This window comes from Aulostomus chinensis, chromosome 1 (assembly GCF_037954235.1).
Source record: "Aulostomus chinensis isolate RoL2024-O1b breed Wild chromosome 1, RoL_Achi_v1.0, whole genome shotgun sequence".
Lineage (NCBI taxonomy): Eukaryota > Metazoa > Chordata > Actinopteri > Syngnathiformes > Aulostomidae > Aulostomus > Aulostomus chinensis.
The window spans coordinates 8,018,475-8,039,954 of NC_141320.1; the positions used below are offsets into that span (position 1 = coordinate 8,018,475).

At 45.7% G+C, this 21,480-nt stretch overlaps 2 protein-coding genes across 2 annotated transcripts in view; both read right to left on the bottom strand.

Moving 5' to 3' along the window:
- LOC147270223 (uncharacterized) overlaps window positions 1–20,437 on the bottom strand; it is a 50,518-nt gene extending 30,081 nt beyond the window's left edge. Inside the window, exons 1-2 of the mRNA XM_086207902.1 lie at window positions 19,986–20,437; window positions 19,775–19,878 (exon numbers count right to left, since the gene is read on the bottom strand). Of these exons, the coding sequence (XP_086064028.1) occupies window positions 19,775–19,878; window positions 19,986–20,088 (207 nt within the window). The 5' untranslated portion in view covers window positions 20,089–20,437. The remainder of the gene's footprint in view (window positions 1–19,774; window positions 19,879–19,985) is intronic.
- LOC147270224 (uncharacterized) lies at window positions 8,680–19,094 on the bottom strand. The gene is made up of 6 exons (XM_086209845.1): window positions 19,032–19,094; window positions 18,704–18,919; window positions 18,460–18,594; window positions 18,307–18,375; window positions 18,130–18,195; window positions 8,680–18,018 (listed from the first exon to the last, which is right to left on the bottom strand). The coding sequence occupies exons 1-6, from the start codon at window positions 19,080–19,082 to the stop codon at window positions 9,721–9,723; spliced, it is 8,835 nt and encodes a 2,944-aa protein (XP_086065971.1). The 5' UTR covers window positions 19,083–19,094; the 3' UTR covers window positions 8,680–9,720.
- Window positions 20,438–21,480: the final 1,043 nt, after the last annotated feature.

Consider the following 21,480-nt stretch of genomic DNA (forward strand, 5'->3'; position numbering starts at 1 on the left):
GTACAATGAGAGGACACGCTCTCCCCATTGACTTCCATTGTAAGCGTGAAACGTGTCTCCCCGACTTTGAGGGCTTATAAAATCCAAACCGAGCGCGTAGTATATTAGCCTTTAAAGATTTTTGAAGAGCAGTGTTGGGAGAGTAATGTGTGAAAGTCTGGAAGCTGTGCCATTTACGGTTTAGGAGGAGATAGATTTTGTTCGGGGAGGAGCAAAAGTCCTCTTTTTGACAGTTTTGTCCAATTTGTGGACATTGTGTTGTAGATAGGCGAGAGGTCAGAGCGTATGAAATTTTTGTCTTGATGAGACGAGTGCAACGGTGTTGGTCCCGTGTCTGTGGGACATTCGTACAAGCAGTTATAGCGCTCCAAATTTTTTGCGAGTTTTTTGGCTCCCTAGGTGGCGCTATTGAGTTTTTGCGAAATTTTTTTTTTAAATATAAAATTTTTCGCCAGACCGGACGTGTGTGCAAAATTTCAGCGAATTTCATGCATGTTCAGGGGGTCAAATTAAGCCTCAAAGTGGCGGGAGAAGAAAGAAACAATAATTAAAGCTGCAAGCAGCGTTGTTAGGGCCTGAGCCCCCGCCTAACCGCGGCCGGATCGCCGGCCCGAATCCAACGGTGCAATCGGCAAATCCCTAGGCCTTGTAGTTCAGGAAATACGAGCCTCAGTTCGCTGCACAGTGCGAGTGCAGAGTTGAGAGCCGGCCCTTTAAGAGCCCCTCCCTTCTCTGCTCGCTCTCTGCCATCTGTGTCAGAGGGGAGAGCAGAGGAGGATTTGGCAGTTTAACTGTGAAACACTGTCATAACTCAGCATATGTTGGTCAAAAGTTGAATGTAAAGACATCAGTGCGTAGAGTTTTTTGTCAGGAATTCAATGGTGTGTTTTCTGAAGGTGTGAGTGTTTTAGTTTAGAAGCTACAAGTGTTTGTTTGAGAGTATGTACATGAGGGCAGAGACCCTCCAATTGTGGTTTCCATGACTACAGTAAACAAATCTCTGCCATCTGTGCTAGAGTGGAGAGCAACCGAAAAGTGTACATTTTTAGTGTGTGAAAAGCAAATAACTCTGCATATGTTGCTTGGAAGTGGGATATAATACCATATTTTTGTAGAGATTTTTCTGAGGAATCGACTGGTATGTTTTGTGAAGCTGTGAGAGTTTTAGTTTAGACGTGAGAAGCATTTGTTCGAGAGTTTGTACCATGAGAGGACACGGCCACCCCATTGACTTCCATTGTAAGCGTGAAACGTGTCTCCCCGACTTTGACGGCTTATAAAATCCAAACCGAACGCGTAGTATATTAGCCTTTAAAGATTTTTGAAGAGCACAGTTGGGAGAGAAATGTGTGAAAGTTTGGAAGCGATGCCATTTACGGTTTAGGAGGAGATAGATTTTGTTCGGGGAGTAAAAAATTCCTTTTTTTGACAGTTTTGTCCAATTTGTGGACATTGTGTTGTAGATAGGTGAGAGGTCAGAGTGTATGAATTTTTCGTCTTAATGAGACGATTCCAACGGTGTTGGTCCCATGTCTGTGGGACATTCGTGGAAGCAGTTATAGCGCTCCCAATTTTTTTTTAGTTTTTTTGCTCCCTAGGTGGCGCTATTGAGTTTTGGTGAAATTTTTTTTTAAAATATAAAATTTTTTGCCAGACCGGACGTGCGTGCCAAAATTCAGCGAATTTCATGCATGTTCAGTGGGTGTAATTAAGGGTTTTTTTGGCGGCGGAACCGGAAAGAATAATAATTAAAGCTGCAAGCAGCGTTGTTAGGGCCTGAGCCCCCACGCGGCCTATGGCCGCGTCCTTGACACCGGCCCGAATCCAACGGTGTAATCGGCAAATCCCTAGGCCTTGTAGTTTAGAAGATACGAGCCTCAGTGCGCTGCACAGTGTGAGTGCAGAGCTGAGAGCCGGCCCTTTAAGAGCCCCTCCCTTCTCTGCTCGCTCTCTGCCATCTGTGTCAGAGTGGAGAGCAGAGGAGGATTTGGCAGTTTTACTGTGAAACACAGTCATAACTCAGCATATGTTGGTCAAAAGTTGAAAGTAAAGACATCAGTGCGTAGAGTTTTTTCTCAGGAATTCAATGGTGTGTTTTTTGAAGGTGTGAGTGTTTTAGTTTAGAAGCTACAAGTGTTTGTTTGAGAGAATGTACATGAGGGCAGAGAAGCTCCAATTGTGGTTTCCATGACTACAGTAAACAAATCTCAGCCATCTGTGCTTGAGTGGAGAGCAGCTGAAAAGTGTACATTTTTAGTGTGTGAAAGTCAAATTACTCTGCATATGTTGCTTAAAAGTGCAATGTAATACCAAATTTTTGTAGGGATTTTTGTGAGGAATCCAGTGGTGTGTTTTGTGAAGCTGTGTGACTTTCAGCGTAGACGTGAAAAGCGTTTGTTCGAGAATATGTACCCTGAGAGGACACGCTCTCCCCATAGACTTCCATTATAACGTGAATTTGTGTCCACAACTTCGACGGCTTATAAAATGGGAACCGAGCGCGTAGTATATTAGCCTTTAAAGATTTTTGAAGAGCAAAGTTGTGTGATTTATGTGTGAAAGTTTGGAAGCGATGCCATTTACGGTTCAGGAGGAGATAGATTTTGTTCGGAGGGTGCGATGGTGAAAAATTGGACGTTTGTGTCCAAATTGTGGACATCCTGTTGGAGTTAGGTCAGGGGTCAGAGTGTACGAATTTTTCGTCTTGTTGAGACGAGTGCAACAGTGTTGGTCACATGTATGTGGGACATTCCTAGGGGAAGTTATTGACGTAAACGTGTTTTTGGCTTGCTAGGTGGCGCTATTGAGTTTTGCGTGTATTTTTTTTTTAGAATATCAAATTTTTCGCCGGACCGGACGTGTCTGCAAAAATTCAGCGAATTTCATGCATGTTCAGGGGGTGAAATTAAGGTTTTATTGGGCGAGATAATTAAGAATAATAATAATAATAGCAAAGAAAGAAACAAACTTAACAATTTCAGATAAAATTTTTGCCACCATTGGTTTCAATGGGGGACCTCACCCCCCTGTCCCCCCCCGGACCCTCCTGTGATGTTTTTAGAGGCCTGTGATGCTCCTAAGTGTGTGTTTTTACTGCTTTTAGCGCTGACTTCGTGTCTCTCTGACTTCGAAACATAATAGGGTCTTCGCCCAGAAGTACCTTCTGGCTCAGGCCCTAATAAGAAGAAGAAGAAAAAAACGCAGCAATTTCAGATATAATTTTTGCCACCATAGGTTTCAATGGGGGACCTCACCCCCCGTCCCCCCCCGGACCCCCCTGTGATGTTTTTAGAGGCCTGTGATGCTCCTAAGTGTGTGTTTTTACTGCTTTTAGCGCTGACTTCGTGTCTCTCTGACTTCGAAACATAATAGGGTCTTCGCCCAGAAGTACCTTCTGGCTCAGGCCCTAATAAAACTTAACAATTTCAGATATAATTTTTGCCACCATAGGTTTCAATGGGGGACCTCACCCCCCGTCCCCCCCCGGACCCCCCTGTGATGTTTTTAGAGGCCTGTGATGTTCCTAAGTGTGTGTTTTTACTGCTTTTAGCGCTGACTTCGTGTCTCTCTGACTTCGAAACATAATAGGGTCTTCGCCCAGAAGTACCTTCTGGCTCAGGCCCTAATTAAAGCTGCAAGCAGCGTTGTTAGGGCCTGAGCCCCCGCCTAACCGCGGCCGGATCGCCGGTCCGAATCCAACGGTGTAATCGGCAAATCCCTAGGCCTTGTAGTTTAGGAGATACGAGCCTCAGTTCGCTGCACAGTGCGACTGCAGAGCTGAGAGCCGGCCATTTTAGAGCCCCTCCCTTCTCTGCTCGCTCTCTGCCATCTGTGTCAGAGTGGAGAGCAGAGGAGGATTTGGCAGTTTAACTGTGAAACACAGTCATAACTCAGCATATGTTGGTCAAAAGTTGAATGTAAAGACATCAGTGCGTAGAGTTTTTTCTCAGGAATTCAATGGTGTGCTTTTTGAAGGTGTGAGTGTTTTAGTTTAGAAGATACAAGTGTTTGTTTGAGAGTATGTACATGAGGGCAGAGAAGCTCCAATTGTGGTTTCCATGACTACAGTAAACAAATCTCTGCCATCTGTGCAGGAGTGGAGAGCAGCTGAAAAGTGTACATTTTTAGTGTGTGAAAAGCAAATAACTCCGCATTTGTTGCTTGGAAGTGGAATATAATACCATATTTTTGTAGAGATTTTTCTGAGGAATCCAGTGGTGTGTTTTGTGAAGCTGTGAGAGTTTTAGTTTAGACGTGAGAAGCATTTGTTCGAGAGTTTGTACCATGAGAAGACACGGCCACCCCATTGACTTCCATTGTAAGTGTGAAAGGTGTCTCCCCCACTTTGACGGCTTATAAAATCCAAACCGAACGCGTAGTATATTAGCCTTTAAAGATTTTTGAAGAGCACAGTTGGGAGAGAAATGTGTGAAAGTTTGGAAGCGATGCCATTTACGGTTTAGGAGGAGATAGATTTTGTTCGGGGAGTAAAAAATTCCTTTTTTTGACAGTTTTGTCCAATTTGTGGACATTGTGTTGTAGATAGGTGAGAGGTCAGAGTGTATGAATTTTTCGTCTTAATGAGACGATTCCAACGGTGTTGGTCCCATGTCTGTGGGACATTCGTGGAAGCAGTTATAGCGCTCCCAATTTTTTTTTAGTTTTTTTGCTCCCTAGGTGGCGCTATTGAGTTTTGGTGAAATTTTTTTTTAAAATATAAAATTTTTTGCCAGACCGGACGTGCGTGCCAAAATTCAGCGAATTTCATGCATGTTCAGTGGGTGTAATGAAGGGTTTTTTTGGCGGCGGAACCGGAAAGAATAATAATTAAAGCTGCAAGCAGCGTTGTTAGGGCCTGAGCCCCCGCCTAGCCGCGGCCGGATCGCCGGCCCGAATCCAACGGTGTAATCGGCAAATCCCTAGGCCTTGTAGTTTAGGAGATACGAGCCTCAGTTCGCTGCACAGCGTGACTGCAGAGTTGAGAGCCGGCCCTTTAAGAGCCCCTCCCTTCTCTGCTCGCTCTCTGCCATCTCTGTCAGAGCTGAGAGCAGAGGAGGATTTGGCAGTTTTACTGTGAAACACAGTCATAACTCAGCATATGTTGGTCAAAAGTTGACAGTGAAGACATCAGTGCGTAGAGTTTTTTCTCAGGAATTCAATGGTGTGCTTTTTGAAGGTGTGAGTGTTTTAGTTTAGAAGCTACAAGTGTTTGTTTGAGAGTATGTACATGAGGGCAGAGACCCTCCAATTGTGGTTTCCATGACTACAGTAAACAAATCTCTGCCATCTGTGCAGGAGTGGAGAGCAGCTGAAAAGTGTACATTTTTAGTGTGTGAAAAGCAAATAACTCTGCATATGTTGCTTGGAAATGGAATATAATACCATATTTTTGTAGAGATTTTTCTGAGGAATCGACTGGTGTGTTTTGTGAAGCTGTGAGAGTTTTAGTTTAGACGTGAGAAGCATTTGTTCGAGAGTATGTACCATGAGAGGACACTGCCTCCCCATTGACTTCCATTGTAAGCGTGAAACGTGTCTCCCCGACTTTGACGGCTTATAAAATCCAAACCGAGCGCGTAGTATATTAGCCTTTAAAGATTTTTGAAGAGCAGTGTTGGGAGAGTAATGTGTGAAAGTCTGGAAGCGGTGCCATTTACGGTTTAGGAGGAGATAGATTTTGTTCGGGGAGTAAAAAATTCCTTTTTTTGACAGTTTTGTCTAATTTGTGGACATTGTGTTGTAGATAGGTCAGAGGTCAGAGTGTATGAATTGTTCGTCTTAATGAGACGATTCCAACGGTGTTGGTCCCATGTCTGTGGGACATTCGTGCAAGCAGTTATAGTGCTCCCAATTTTTTTTTAGTTTTTTGGCTCCCTAGGTGGCGCTATTGAGTTTTGTTGAAATTTTTTTTTAAAATATAAAATTTTTCGCCAGACCGGACGTGCGTGCCAAAATTCAGCGAATTTCATGCATGTTCAGGGGGTGTAATTGAGGGTTTTTTTGGCGGCGGAAGAAAAAAGAATAATAATAGTAGAAAAACTTAGCAATTTCAGATATAATTTTTGCCACCATAGGTTTCAATGGGAGACCTCACCCCCCGTCCCCCCCCCGGACCCCCCTGTGATGTTTTTAGAGGCCTGTGATGCTCCTAAGTGTGTGTTTTTACTGCTTTTAGCGCTGACTTCGTGTCTCTCTGACTTCGAAACATAATAGGGTCTTCGCCCAGAAGTACCTTCTGGCTCAGGCCCTAATAAGTCAAGAAATTTTACAATTTCAGATAAAATTTTTGCCACCATAGGTTTCAATGGGGGACCTCACCCCCCGGTCCCCCCCCGGACCCTCCTGTGATGTTTTTAGAGGCCTGTGATGCTCCTAAGTGTGTGTTTTTACTGCTTTTAGCGCTGACTTCGTGTCTCTCTGACTTCGAAACATAATAGGGTCTTCGCCCAGAAGTACCTTCTGGCTCAGGCCCTAATTAAAGCTGCAAGCAGCGTTGTTAGGGCCTGAGCCCCCGCCTAACCGCGGCCGGATCGCCGGCCCGAATCCAACGGTGTAATCGGCAAATCCCTAGGCCTTGTAGTTTAGGAGATACGAGCCTCAGTTCGCTGCACAGCGTGACTGCAGAGCTGAGAGCCGGCCCTTTAAGAGCCCCTCCCTTCTCTGCTCGCTCTCTGCCATCTCTGTCAGAGTGGAGAGCAGAGGAGGATTTGACAGTTTTACTGTGAAACACAGTCATAACTCAGCATATGTTGGTCAAAAGTTGAAAGTAAAGACATCAGTGCGTAGAGTTTTTTGTCAGGAATTCAATGGTGTGCTTTTTGAAGGTGTGAGTGTTTTAGTTTAGAAGCTACAAGTGTTTGTTTGAGAGTATGTACATGAGGGCAGAGACCCTCCAATTGTGGTTTCCATGACTACAGTAAACAAATCTCTGCCATCTGTGCCTGAGTGGAGAGCAGCTTAAAAGTGTACATTTTTAGTGTGTGAAAAGCAAATAACTCTGCATATGTTACTTGGAAGTGGGATATAATACCATATTTTTGTAGAGATTTTTTTGAGGAATCCAGTGGTGTGTTTCGTGAAGCTGTGAGAGTTTCAGTGTAGACGTGAGAAGCATTTGTTTGAGAGTATGTACCATGAGAGGACACAGCCTCCCCATTGACTTCCATTGTAACGTGAAACGTGTCTCCCCGACTTTGACAGCTTATAAAATGGGAACCGATTGGATTTTGAAAAAACCTTTAAAGATTTTTTAAGAGCAGTGTTGGGAGAGTCATGTGTGAAAGTCTGGAAGCAATACCATTAACGGCCTAGGAGGAGATAGATTTTGTTCGGGGAGTAAAAAATTCCTTTTTTTGACAGTTTTGTCCAATTTGTGGACATTGTGTTGTAGATAGGTGAGAGGTCAGAGTGTATGAATTTTTCGTCTTAATGAGACGATTCCAACGGTGTTGGTCCCATGTCTGTGGGACATTCGTGCAAGCAGTTATAACTATTTTAATTTTTGTGTACTTTTGTAGCTCTGTAGGTGGCGCTATTGAGTTTTTCCGGATTTTTTTTTTTAAATATCGAATTTTTCGCCGGACCGGACGTGCGTGCAAAATTTCAGCGAATTTCATGCATGTTCAGGGGGTCAAATTAAGCGTTTAAGATGTCGCGGAAGAAAGAAAGAATAATTAAAGCTGCAAGCAGCGTTGTTAGGGCCTGAGCCCCCGCCTAACCGCGGCCGGATCGCCGGCCCGAATCCAACGGTGTAATCGGCAAATCCCTAGGCCTTGTAGTTTAGGAGATACGAGCCTCAGTGCGCTGCACAGTGTGAGTGCAGAGCTGAGAGCCGGCCCTTTAAGAGCCCCTCCCTTCTCTGCTCGCTCTCTGCCATCTGTGTCAGAGTGGAGAGCAGAGGAGGATTTGGCAGTTTAACTGTGAAACACAGTCATAACTCAGCATATGTTGGTCAAAAGTGGAAAGTAAAGAGATATTTTCGCAGTTTTTTTTAATCAGGAATTCAATAATGTGTTTTTTGAAAGTGTGAGTGTTTTAATGTACAAGCTAGAAGTGTTTGAGAATATGTACCATGAGAGCAGAGATGCTCCCTTTTTGTTTCCATGACAACAGTAAACAAATCTCTACCATCTGTATTAGATTGAAGGGCAGAGGAGGATTCTGCCAGTTTTACTGTTAAAAACAGTCATTAACTCTCCATATGTTGGCCAATAGTAATATTTCAGGCCATCTTTTTCAGTTGTGACTCCAAGTGCTGAGCTGACAGCATTGATCCGTCTGCCTGTCATCTTCTGTCCTACCTTTGTCTAAGTTTGATGTGCTTCTCCTAGTGAAGGTGTTGAATGACATCATCAATCCCAGGGTGATGGAGAAGTGCTCCTCCATCCATGTTGGTATCAAAGTGGTGAGAGTTGAAGTTGAGGAGGTAGAAGCTCCAGTTGGACCCAAAGTGTGACTGCAGATGTGACAGCTTCATATTGACCCTTGTGTTCATCATTGTCTGTGCGACCTGTTGGCTGTCACTTTACTGTGGTTCTTCCAGTTCAGTTGCTGAATATCATCAAGCATGAATGTGGCAAAATACAGCATTGAAAACAGGACATTTGACTGTGGATTAGAAAGTTCAACATTCATTGTCCATGTACACTGTTATTGTGACAATAAAAGACAGACATCAGCTGTGGTGAACATGGGAATTTATTAACTGATTAATTTGAACAAAAGGTCAATCAGAAACAGTCACTGCATGTGTAACAAAGTGTAAATTATAAATCTGAAGTCAAACAAAAATGCTTTTAGAACATACAGTGAACATAATTAATGAAAGTAATTTAGAACTTCAATGAAATTTCTCCCCGTTGGGGTTCAATGAACAAACTATTTACAAGTTTAGTGAAAGAAACCCAACATTCCCACATGAGCAAGCACTTGGCGACGGTGGTGAGGAAAAACTCCCTTTTACAGGAAGAAACCTCAGGCAGAACCAGGCTCAAAGTGGGCGGCCACCTGCCTGGACCGGTTGGGGTTGAGAGGGAGAGGGAGAGAGATGGGGCTGGGGTGGAGAGGGGAGATAGACTTGGGGGTGAGGGGCGGGGGCAGTGGGAGAAGAGGAGAGAGATACAGAGAGAGAGAGACAAAGAGGGAGGGGGCTGAGAGGAGAGACAACAGGCAAAAATATACATGCATGATACATTTATAAAACATTTATAAGAGACCAACAGCAATAATGTGACAGACAGTGACTCACAACAACTACAAATGACCAACAACAACTATAAATATCAACAACTATAAATAACAAACAACAACTATAAATATCAACAACAACAACGTGCTGTGACCCATGATTGTCACGCAGCACCAGTGGAACCATGATTCGTGGAGCTAAACTACCAACTCATAGTCACTACAAAACTGCAGTAAGTGCAGTGCGTGACAGTGGAATAAGTTAATAAATACATGAATAAATACCTTAAAAACCGTGCATGTCAAGACATGCACAGAATAAATAGCCAAAGTTAAAAAGGTTAAAAAAGTTAAAAGATTAAAAAGGGCACAGAGAGGTGGAGTGGGACTTTCTACACTAACAAATGCCAACAGTCATGCCAGGCTTCCTATCAACAACAGGTCCGAGTCAACTTGTCCTACCAGCACACACAGAGCCAACTGAGCTGACATGAGGCTAGTATTTGACCTGGGACAGCCATGTAGCTTTGACACTCAGTCATCCTGGTGGTCAGAATCGCCCTGGAAATCCTCCAAGTCATCCAAGCTAAACAAACTGGCGAGGTCATCTAACTCCCCCTGATCATCTGAAACAGAAAACCTACACAGGATCCCTTCGTGATCGCTGAAGTAGGCTGGCCAGACTGCACATTCCACGTCGTACTGTGACGTTTTAACGTAAACGTGGTCAATTAGCGTCCCCTTTTCTGTGGTCTCTTGTGTCACGTGTTGGGTGAACCCTTTTTCTTCCATAAATTTACAAATTGATGACCCTTTCAAAATGTTCTCATTGAAGTCTCCCATGACTACAACAGTGTTACTTGTTGGAGTTAACCAGTCAAGTAACCTCCCCACATTGCCTTTGAACAGCAAATTTGGATACGCTGGTGGACGGTAAATGACGGCCAGGGAAATGCTCAATTTTTTGTGCAGGCACACCAAGCACTCCAGATTGAAATCGGGTACCTGCAGAATGTCGACGTCCGAATGGGCTAAACTATACAGGCCGACGCCACCGCGTTCTAACTGCTGGAATTTGGAGAATGTGGGGTCAGCGGCGCTGTAACACAGAGACCGAGGACGACTGTGGAAATCGTAGCCAGAAATTTGCACACAGTCCAATGAGGACTGTGCAGTGAGCCATGTTTCTGTGACAGCAATGCAGTTAAGCTGCAAATGCTGCGTGCAGGACACCAAGTCTAGCAGGTGGCGACTTAAACTTTGTACGTTCATCAAATACACCGCGAACTGTGTATTTGATGAAGGCTGCTCAATCAAAAATGGAGGCATGCTAGCCATGGCCTCCTTAATGGTGTCCTTGCAGTAAATGGCCTTTTCTTCAAAGTCCTTGATGATCAGTCCCGACAAGGCCCTAACACGACTGAGAGCTACATACGCCTGCCCAGGTGCAAATACCTTCTTTAAACACACAACAGCCTGGTCTACAGTCAACCCCTGCACTTTGTGGACTGTACAAGCCCACGCTAGCCTGAGGGGAAACTGCACCCGCACACAACCGCGCTTCCTGGTCTTCTCCCTGTCTGGTTCAATAGCAGTAGAATGCCTGTATTCTACTGCTGCGTGTGGACGCTCTGTCCTCCTCTGTCTGCCAATGTTTTCGTCATCGAACTTGACGTAAATTCTCAGAGGAAATGTGGGGTCGGGGCCAAATTCAATGTAGCTGACAGTGCCACACGCGCCATTGACCAGACCGTCCTGGACGTCGACGTTACGACAGAGCATGACTCTGGCGTTTTTGGCCAAACACAATTTAGATTCCAAACACGTGCCCTGCCCCTTGCTAATGATTCCAGGTTCCAATTTGCCGGTTTTGCGGTTCGGCGTAAAGTCTTTAGCGTCAATTTCAACATAATCTGGGCACGTGCGGAACAACTGGTTCAAATTAAATTCTTCCACTTGCACATTTGTGGTGAAAATATGCAAGGCCGAGCTATCTTCCCCTGTCTCTCGCGATTTCAAAATTTGGACGTCGCCGTCTAACATGGGGGTTTTCTTTGAACGCACCCTAAGCCTGTTCAACATCTCAGCAAAGGAGCTGTCCTTCTGTCTGACGACAGTAGTCAGCTCCACCACGCTAAAGTGGCACCACAGGTCCACACCAACCTGACCAGCGTACAGCGGCTTCCCTTTAACGGGAGGCAACTGGTAGAAGTCACCGACGGCTATGACGCTAACATTACCAAATGGGGAAAAGTCACCGGTCTGTTTAAGCTGCCTCAACCTGCCGTGAACGTATGCCAACAGATTGTGATCAACCATGCTAATCTCATCAATGATGACAATTTGGAGGTCTCTAAATGTGGCCCTTAGAGAGTTCAGTTTGTCTTCTCCCAAGGGTGTGTAAGGCAAGCTGGAGTGTGTGCCAATACTCAGCGAGTGATGAATTGTTGCTGCATTTAAAGTGTATGCAGCTATGCCCGTGGAGGCCATTAACAGAACCGAAATGCTATCTGGTTGATGACAAAGTGTTGCCAGCAGTCTCCCGGCCTCGTACTGAATGGCCCTGATTAAGTGACTTTTCCCCGTCCCTGCACCGCCTGTCAAAAACACATGCAGAGGCTCTGGGTTCTTACCCATGGCCTTCTGCAGACACCACTGTCTAACTTTGTTGAAGACAGCCATTTGCGTCTCGTTCAGAGACCTAACTAAGGCCAAGCCGTCACTTCTGGGCAAAATGCTCCTGTTCCTCTCCAAAAACACATCTGTTTTTGGTTTGGCAGCCGCCAAATCGGGAACATTTTGTAAGGCGTCGGCCAAATGCTCATCAGCATTTTCGCCTTGCCTTTGCTCTTTCATCTCCTCTAAACACTCGAGGCGTTCCGCTTCCAGCTCAGGACAGAGCTCCCCCCAAACATCCTCATCCACCTGACCTTGCTGAGCAATCTCCTCAGCGTGATCCAACTCAGGACAATCGACCTCAAACCTGGCCCTGTTCTCATCGACGACGCTTTGAACCGGCTTCAACGAACCGTCCCTGAACCTAACCTCTCCATCCTTATAGAACTGACTGAACAGATGAAACCCCTCAGGTTTCAGATCTGCGTCAATTCTGTAATGGAGATACATCTGAAGCAGACTCTGATAGTGTGCTTCCTCTTGCTTTTCTAAATCAAACCGCATGTAGCGCACAACAGCGAACTGAGACCGCGTTCTCCTCGAGATGAAGCCAAGTCCATTCTTCAGTTGAATCATGTTCTTGGACTTTTCATTCTTGCTGAGAAGACGATACTCAGACGCAAACGTAGCCATACACATGTCCTCGAACACCTGGTCATCTGGCCTGCTCCTATACCTATCTACGATATTTGGCATCCACATATCCTCTGACCTCATGTCACCACAAGCGGCTTTCTGCCTCAACACACTGAGGGGTAAACTCATCCTAACAACATTTGCCCCTGTTGGCACAAAAACAACCTTCCTGGAACACTCCCTCAGATGCATGTTCGTTAGCCTGTACACCGACTCCTGGGCACAAACGTCCCTGTTGTGCAAATACACACTTCCTAATTTTTTCAAAGCCTCTCTAGCAGAGAGATTTGATTGTTTGGATGCTTCTTTTTGTGCGTTGGCCAATAAAAGCCCAATTTCTCTCTCGGCTTTGGTTATATACGAAATGATATAAATGATTACTGCATAGGCATCGGTGACAAAGCTAATGTCCATGTTAGCATTCCAGCACTTCAACAATTTCTTATTATACTGGTTCACCCAGACGTCCTTTACCCCTCTTTTATAGACTACCCTAGTCTTTGTGTGCAGGCGCTTATAAGCCAGCTCAAAAATCTCCTGATTAATGCCCAGAGTCTGGAACAAGTGGTCCACGCTAGCGTAGGCCACTTCTCCTGCGTCCGCTTTTTTAACAGCCTTCTTCACGGCTTTCAAAATGGCGTGTGCCGTCTCCTTATTAATGGGATTCGTGTCTTGAAAACAATTACAGACCGGCACGCTTGTTGACTGAGGATTCTCTCTGGCCTTCGGATCACAGGTACAGGTTTTAATTTCCGTTTTACAAACAAAAGTTCGTGCCGAAACAACTTTTGGGAAATGGAAGCGACACGTTCCGTGTTTCAAGCAGGATTTGGTGTGTCGCCTGGAGTGGGCTTGAACCGATGCCACGATAGCCGATAACGTGTCATCGTCAGGGTTTAAGTCGCAGGTGACATATTGGTCAATAAATGCCACCACTTCCTCATCTGTGTTCTTATCAATTTGGGGAGCCCCCTCAATCCAAAACAGACAGTGGACATGAGGGGAGCCGCGCTGCTGAAATTCTACCCTATAAAAGTAATCTGTGATTTTGCCAATCGGTTGTGAAGGAGACTTGAGAACCTCATTCAAAAAGCAATGCCACCTGTAATCAAACATCCTCGCGGCTGTCACGGGGTTCCTCCGCAACAGCTCGCACCTGTCTGCCCACTCCAAATCCTCTACCGTCTGCGTTCTGCCCTCCTGCTTCAGGATACTGGTCAGGAGATTCTGCCAGCGCAGATCAGCAGACGAAAACGAACAGAACCACGTCGGAATCCCCAACTGACGGACGCATGCTAACAGGTCCTTTTGAACAGACTGCCAAAAGGCAGGCGTTCCTCGAATGGGCTTCAGAAATCTGAAGCCCTCGTCGACCTGCAACATCTGCTTCAAAGTGTCCTCGTTCATCAGCATCGCTGCGCTAACCTTCTGGGACTTGTGACCTGCCCTACCCTTACGCCCTGCCACGGAAACTTTCGAGGACACTTGCTCAGTCTCAGACATGTACTGACTGAAGAAAATGTACTCAACGTTGCCGGAATAGCGGCCATCCGCATGCATAATCCGGTTGTTGAAGTACCGCGTCAATGTCAACGCTTGCGAGCGCCCGTCGTGAAATGTTTTCCTACCCAGAGGAAACAAGACGGGGAAACACTTGGCCTCGTTCGTGTGGTCAGAAAGCAGCCTAACTGGACTATTCCCTTCCGCAGGCGCCACGTTGATTATGTCCTCGAAATACTGGTCTAATGCTTCCTGACCAATATCAACAGGCATAAGACAAGTGTCCTGAAACATGCAGTGCTGCTGTCTGTCATGCAACAGTTCATCTTGAATTATTTCTGTTGAATCATCTATCACGTCGTCTTGACCACCTGACGGAGCTGTCACCGCACCCTCTGAAACGACCTGCTTCACCTCATCAGACTTGGCCTCATCTACGACAGCTCCGTCCTCACCGTCAGACTGAACCTCCTCAGTCTCGCCATCGTCCTGGCGACAAAAGTCATTGACCCAATCCTCATTGAAGTCAATGTCCTTGTAAAAAGGATTATTCCTTTTTAAAAAGTGCAGCGCCTGTCTTACTCGCGTACTGTCGACAAACTGATACCGATAATGTCCCTTGTAGGTCAACTTGCGTTTAAGTTTGACCTGCATCATGGACCCTTCCACGCTAGTCCTCGGCAACACATTGGTTGTCTGCACGACATTAGCCGGAACGCATGTTACCGGCCCATGTACTCCGTTCTGCCCCCCTTTGGGCAATGCCAACAATTTCATGAACGGAATATGCAGCGCAATCAAGTGTTGCTCCAAGCTATTTAAGCATCCCAGTTCCGGCGGAATGGGATCCGGTGTCAGGTTGTTGACCCAACACTCAGCTGGAATCTGCCCTTTGGAAATTTTACTGTGACACGTATGGCAGATCCAAAGTTGACCCCTACAAGCAGCCAACACACAAGGAACAACACAATCACTACAACACCTGTGCAAATACGTGTCACTAATGCATCGGTTAGCAACGGCAACTCTGGCAGAATTTCCAGCATACATTTCATAACTACAACCCAGCACCTGAGTTCTGAACAACAACCGATGACAGACACAACAAATGAACTCAGGGCCGTCTCTAACCTTTTCCAAAAAGCGTTCCATGACAAAGTTGAAGTCTTGACACTTTTCAGCTGCACTTTTCCTACTTAATTTTGCGGTCGCAATAACTTTCTGCTTAAAGTCATAATTGTCACGGTACTTTTGTCCAATTTTTTTACTTTCAGCTTTAACTTTTTGTTGATGCCGAATGTTTTGTCTATACTTTACGATACTTGCGGCTCTAATTTTCTGTCTATGTTTGATATTTTCTTTATATTTAAGTACACTCCTGTCTTTAACTTGTTGTCTATGCTGAATGTTGTCTCTGTATTTTTGCACACTCCTGTCTTTAAGTATTTGTCTATGCTGAATGTTCTCTCTGTATTTTTGCACACTCCTGTCTTTAAGTCTTTGTCTATGCTGAATGTTCTCTCTGTATTTTTGCACACTCTTGGCTTTAACTTTTTGTCTATGCTGGATCTTTTCTCGATATTTCATTACACTCCTGTCTTTAGCTAGTTGTCTATGCACAATATTTTGTTTGTATTTGTCCACACTCCTTACTCTAACTTCCAGTCTATATTGGATGTTATCTTTATATTTGGTTATACTTCTAAATTTCATGGATTGTCTATGGTGGACATCGTCTCTATATTTTGACACACTTCTTGATTTAACACTGTGTCTGTGTTGCATATCTAGTCTATATTTCAAACTACTTCTAGCTTTACTTTTGTCCTTGACTTTCTGTCTGTGGTTGGGGTTTTCCTGGTACTGTGTCATACTCCTTGCTTTACTTTTAGCTTGTATTTTCAGTTTATGTTCTAATTGAGTGCGATATTTAATTAGACTCAGTACTTTTTTTCTTTCCCTATAGACAACATTTTGTGAATATGTTTTTCTATACGCGTGAGTATTTTGCTTTCTAATCAACATATTCAATTTCCGCTGTGTCCTTCTCTTTTTTGTCAAATAGTTTGATGTCCGAGATGTAGTTTTAACTTTTACGTGACTATCACTTAGCACAGCCGTATCCGTGTCAAGACCTTTGTCAGAAACTACAAAGGGGAAGTTACTGTCTATGGAGTCTCTGTCTACAACAACCTGCATTGTAGTCCTCATGGTGTAAGTTGGCCTATCCACAACTTCACAATAACCATAACATGTCTGTTGTCCAGGCTTCGACACACAGACCACATTCTCAAAATGCCTGTCCAGGATGTTTTGTACATAAATGCACTGTGAGTGCAAAAGGTCACCAGCACTGCTATACTTAATCCAACGTCCATCCACAAACGTACAAACACTAAATCCTAAGAAATCTGCTGTGACCTGTATTTCCACCTCTGTGGCCCAAGTGTTCACATATTTCATCCTGGACTGCTGGAGGTACTGTGACACAGACGAATACTGTCTTCTCAAAAGATAGACATATTTCTGAGCATTTCTCTCCAGCTCTTTACAAACAGCTGATCTAATCTTCCGATGGTGCTTCTGTGAGCCACTCACTGCCTGAGAGATGGCCCTGAAGAAGCAGTTCCCATCAGCAACGATCCTCTCATTCTTACATGGAGGACCGATCAATCCAACTTCTGTGGAGAGTGGAGGATTGAACTTGTCAAAGTTAACATGTAACTTTTGACACAAAAGCTTACAGGAATCTACACCAAGAGGACAAAACAGTAGCGTGTTAGTTGTAACAGCGCTAATAAATTCTACATCTGCGTCTATGTCTGTACTGAGTGTACTGTCATCAGGCAACTTTAATTTCTTTGACACATGGGTGTCAGGAGAAATGTTGCGTTTCATGCCATGGCTACAGTGTGGTTCTTCCTGTGACACAGTGCTGCCATCATGGGATGAACTTTGGTCAGCAATGTTACACATTGCCAGATTTCCAGCTACAGTTGGAACATCGTCGGTTATGTGCACAGAGCCATCATGTACCATTTTCTCAGTAAAAGTCGGCCGTGTTGTAGTTCTGGATGCAATCCTACAACTGTCTGCAGACACACCAGACGGAACTGGATTTACACTCGGAATCACAAGAACACCACACAGTTCAAAAAGTTTCTGGTTTGAACTGAGACTCTCAGCCAAACAGCAGATGTAGCGGTGCAGGTCATCAATACAAGCAAAATGCAGAACCACACTTGTACCACGGCAATGTGACAAGCCACTATAGTTACGTGAGTGACTGTCAACCACAGCAAACTGTCCATCCCGATGAATGATGGAAGTGGTGTTTCCACACAGTGTCATAAGACATGTGCTGTACTGACTGAAGATCCTGGCCAGTCCATCACGCAGACTGATAAAGACACCAAAGTCCACCAGCTCCCCTTCAGTCACACCAACTTCACCCAACAGTACATCCCCAAAATGGAAACTGCAGACCTGTCCATCAACTTCCAAGTGCTTTGGCAGATCAGGAACAGACAGCAGATTTGAGGGATGTGTAAAAGAGCCACTGTCACGCAAGAAGGTGTATAACTCATCACCTTCAATTAAGACCTGATCCAGATCACCTCTTTTCCAGGAGAAGACAGTGCTGTAAGTGTGTTTGGCTATGCTGACCAAAGCAATAGCCATACACTGCAGTCCTCCATACTTAAACTGCTCATGTCCCTGGTGAAATGAGCCCTTCACAACCTTGCCTACCTTAATCCCTCTGCTATTAGGAGCCACCATTGCCACATCATTGCCATTGGAATCTGCATTAGCTGCTCTTACATCATGCAAAGAGGAAATCAAAAAGTCAGACTTAGCTTTGCCGGGCGTGTGCGTCGTCTGGGATGGCTCGTTGTCAGGTGATTCCGTCAGCAAGGCCGGGCGAGCTGCGGCAACCTCCTTCCTCCGACCCACTGGCACCACGGCAGCAGTCAGTGGCACCGCAGACTCCTCCACGCACGCCTTGGCTGCCGCCTCCCCCTGATAGAAGATGAAAGGAGAATGTTAAATGTAAATGAAGTAGGAGAGGAAATGTTGGTGATTTGAATGAGCAAGAAGAAGTAAGGTGTATATAATTAAAGCAAGGCCAACCTGCTGCGCTGCTGGACGGGGCTTGGAGGCGGACACGGTCAGATGGGCAGGTGGTGTTGCCAGCACCTATATAAAGAGAAGGAGAGTAAGTCCAAAAGGAATGCATTTTTAAGTGTAAGTCAAAATGCAGGTATAAGTTATATTGCAGTTATTGGAAGAAAAGATCCAAATACCAACCTGTCGCTTTCCTCCTTTGGGCTTTGAGGCAACACGTTGGCGCTGGCGCTTCCCATGCCCAGGGGAAGGCTGAAGGAAGGAGAGAATTATTGTTTACAACATCTGATATGCATGTTGGCTTGAAACAGTGCATGTAATGGGTGGTATAGTTACCTGGCCAGCTGGTGGAGCAGCAGTGCAGCCGGAGCCAGAAGAAGGTGAAACCTTCTCCATGGCATCCAGCATGTCACTGCTGAACCACACCGGGTTGGACGGGATGGCAGACCGTCGGGCCGGAGGTGTACCAGTCTTTGAAACCAAAAGCAAAGATGGGAGGGAGGATATATGTTAGATGTTGTTAATGAGAAAAAGTGTTAAGAAATGTGCATTTGGTTAACGTAGTAGTGAAATACATTACCGCGCATGCCCGTCCAACGACGGTCCACTCCCGGGGGTCACGACGACGAGGCACAGGAACGTGTCCCGTCACGATCACCCTGGGAGACACCCTCACACGTGGCGATGTGCGGGGTGACACGGTGGGCTGTGGCGGGGGGGGGGCGAGCTGACGGACCGCGGCGTTCCACAGCAGGTCCACCACAACCGGCATGCCATCGGAGTCGCTGAGATGCACCTGAAAGACAGGAAAACAAAGCAGACTTTAATGGCGTGGGGTCACATGGCATGGGAGAAGAGGGCAGTTAAAGAATGTGACATATGTAAAAGACGACATTGGCTGTACTTACACCGTCGTGGCACCACAGCTCCAACCGATGGACTGGGAGGTGCTCCGCCATAGACACGTATGGAATACCTGAGAGATGTGGAAAGCAGAAAAACCTATTATAATGGTGTACTCTACATTAAATAGAAGTATGCAATTGATTGGACAAGAAGATGTGTAAAAGTTTAACATACCCATGCGCGCTGTGACACGGCGGTATTCCTGACGCAGCAGGTCCTGCAAGGCCGGATCGATGGTTAAGCGTGGAGGGAAATCCATCACTAACACCTTGAAGGGCGAAATGAAAGAAATGTTAAGTGTGAATGAAAATAATGACATAAGTAACAAGTGTGACTGTATAGGAGGGAAGACATAATAGTAACAGTATATGACAAACAGAAGCTCACCGTCGGCCAGAGGCTGCTGACTGTGGTCAGGAGAGCACGGAAGTCCAACGCCGCCTCACCAACAGTCCTGCTGGCTGTGAGGTTGTTGCTGGGGGCACCCACGCACACCAAGTCCGGGGTCCAGGGGAGGGCGGCATGCATGACCTCGGTCCTGAGGTCAGAGGCGGCTCCACCTGGAACAGACAAGAAGCCGAAAGAGAGAGAACCCTGCGGCATACTCACAAAGCCGTCGACGATGGCACGCAGGTGGGAGTCTCCGAGGACGAACACCATCTGTCACAAAAGCAATTTTTTAGAACACACACCAAGCTTGAGAGCATAGATGCATGCAATGATGTAGAATGAGAAAGATCAGTACCTTCTGGCCGGGGGTCTGTGCAGGAGTGACCAACTTCACGGAGTGGTTGGTGTAGAATGAAGTTGGCCATCTCCGCACGCGGTGGCGGCGTCCGGTACCGCGCCCTGTTAGGATGGAGATATGTTAGAATGAGAGGCAAAGGCAGACATGGTTTTTGTAGCACATGCTAGAGTAGCAGGAGTTTGGTATTTAAAAAAGTGTTGATACATACGAGCAACAAACTCGGGGACAGGTGGCCCAGGGGTCCAAGGCTCCCGCTGCGCCATCCTCCGCTTGGCCGCCTGGGCAAGCCGGTGGGACTTGGAACGGGGCATCTACAAAAGACAAATTTTGAAACTAAGCGTTCACAGACAAAGCGTACAAGTATAGAATGGTAGTTGTACTCACAAACGGGAGGGCCGTGATCGTCAGAAGTGGGTGAATTAAAGAAGTGCAACTTACCTTGGTTGTGGGAGATGAGCAATCAGTAAATGTAGAGTGAGTGTGTGTGTGTGTGTGTGTGTGTGAGTTCGTGAGCGTGTGTGAACAAATGCAAAAGTGGTGAATTAGACAAAAGATGTGTTCAACCAAATTAAGTAACTATGTGTATGTGTGTATTTTTCAAAGTAGAGTTTTCCTGAAGACGAGTTGTAGATGTAGCACAAAGCAGCAGAGCAGCAAGGGACAAGTGAAGATCTGTAAAGTAAACATGAAGGTGTTTCTACAATATAATAGCACAAACGCAATGAATAATATTGTGACATATACTATTAAGTATTAAAAGTAGAAATAAGATGTAGATATAGAAAAGATGTGCAATACAAACATGTATACACACATACATGTAGGCACATACATGCAATCATACACATATATACATACTTACACAAATAAAAATACACAAAACTATATATATGTAGATAGATTATGTAAAATGGCGAATGAGTAGCTAGCGGCCCGTCGCGGTGATGCAAAATGGCCGACGAAAAGCTAGCGGCCCAGTCGCCGTGATGCGAAATGGCCGACGACGAGCTAGCGGCCCTTCGCGGTGATGCAAAATGGCCGACGACGAGCTAGCGGCCCAGTCGCAGTGATGCGAAATGGCCGACGACGAGCTAGCGGCCCTTCGCGGTGATGCAAAATGGCCGACGACGAGCTAGCGGCCCAGTCGCCGTGATGCGAAATGGCCGACGACGAGCTAGCGGCCCAGTCGCCGTGATGCGAAATGGCCGAAGAGGATTTAGCGGCCGAGTCCCGGTGATGCTAAATGGCGACGAGGAGCTAGCGGCTGAGTCGCGGTGATGTGAAATGGCCCACGACCACCGAGCGTCTTTGTATTGTTAAGACAGCGGAGATAGGGGTTGTAAGTGCATGATAACATTACTGTATTAACGGAGCACGTGTAAGTAGCGGAAATAGTGTCGAATAACCAAATAAAAATACTGAATTAATAGCAACCTGACTAAAGCTAAAATTAAGTCATGCAACAAAGAAGACTTCACTTACCTCCAGCCGAGAGAGCAAGAGAAAATGGTGACCGCAGCCCTCAGGTTTTATGAGCTCGTATGAGGAGACGTCACCGAGTGCTCTGAGGCACAGAAACTGATTGGCAGAGAGGTGGCATGATGACACGTCATGAAGTGCATTGCAGCACAGCAACTGATTGGCAGAGAGCTGTCAGATCTGACCATTGAGGAGAGAGCTGAGACTTCACAGAGCCTTGTTGC

Bases quoted from the DNA above. Each gene is read 5' to 3' on its own strand.
- LOC147270224 (XM_086209845.1), bottom strand. From the start codon at position 19,082: ATGGCGGAGCACCTCCCAGTCCATCGGTTGGAGCTGTGGTGCCACGAC. The intron at 18,196-18,306 runs GTTGGTATTTGG...CTCTTTATATAG, and splicing joins CCAAAGGAGGAAAGCGACAG to GTGCTGGCAACACCACCTGC. The intron at 18,019-18,129 runs GTTGGCCTTGCT...ATCTTCTATCAG, and splicing joins CCCGTCCAGCAGCGCAGCAG to GGGGAGGCGGCAGCCAAGGC.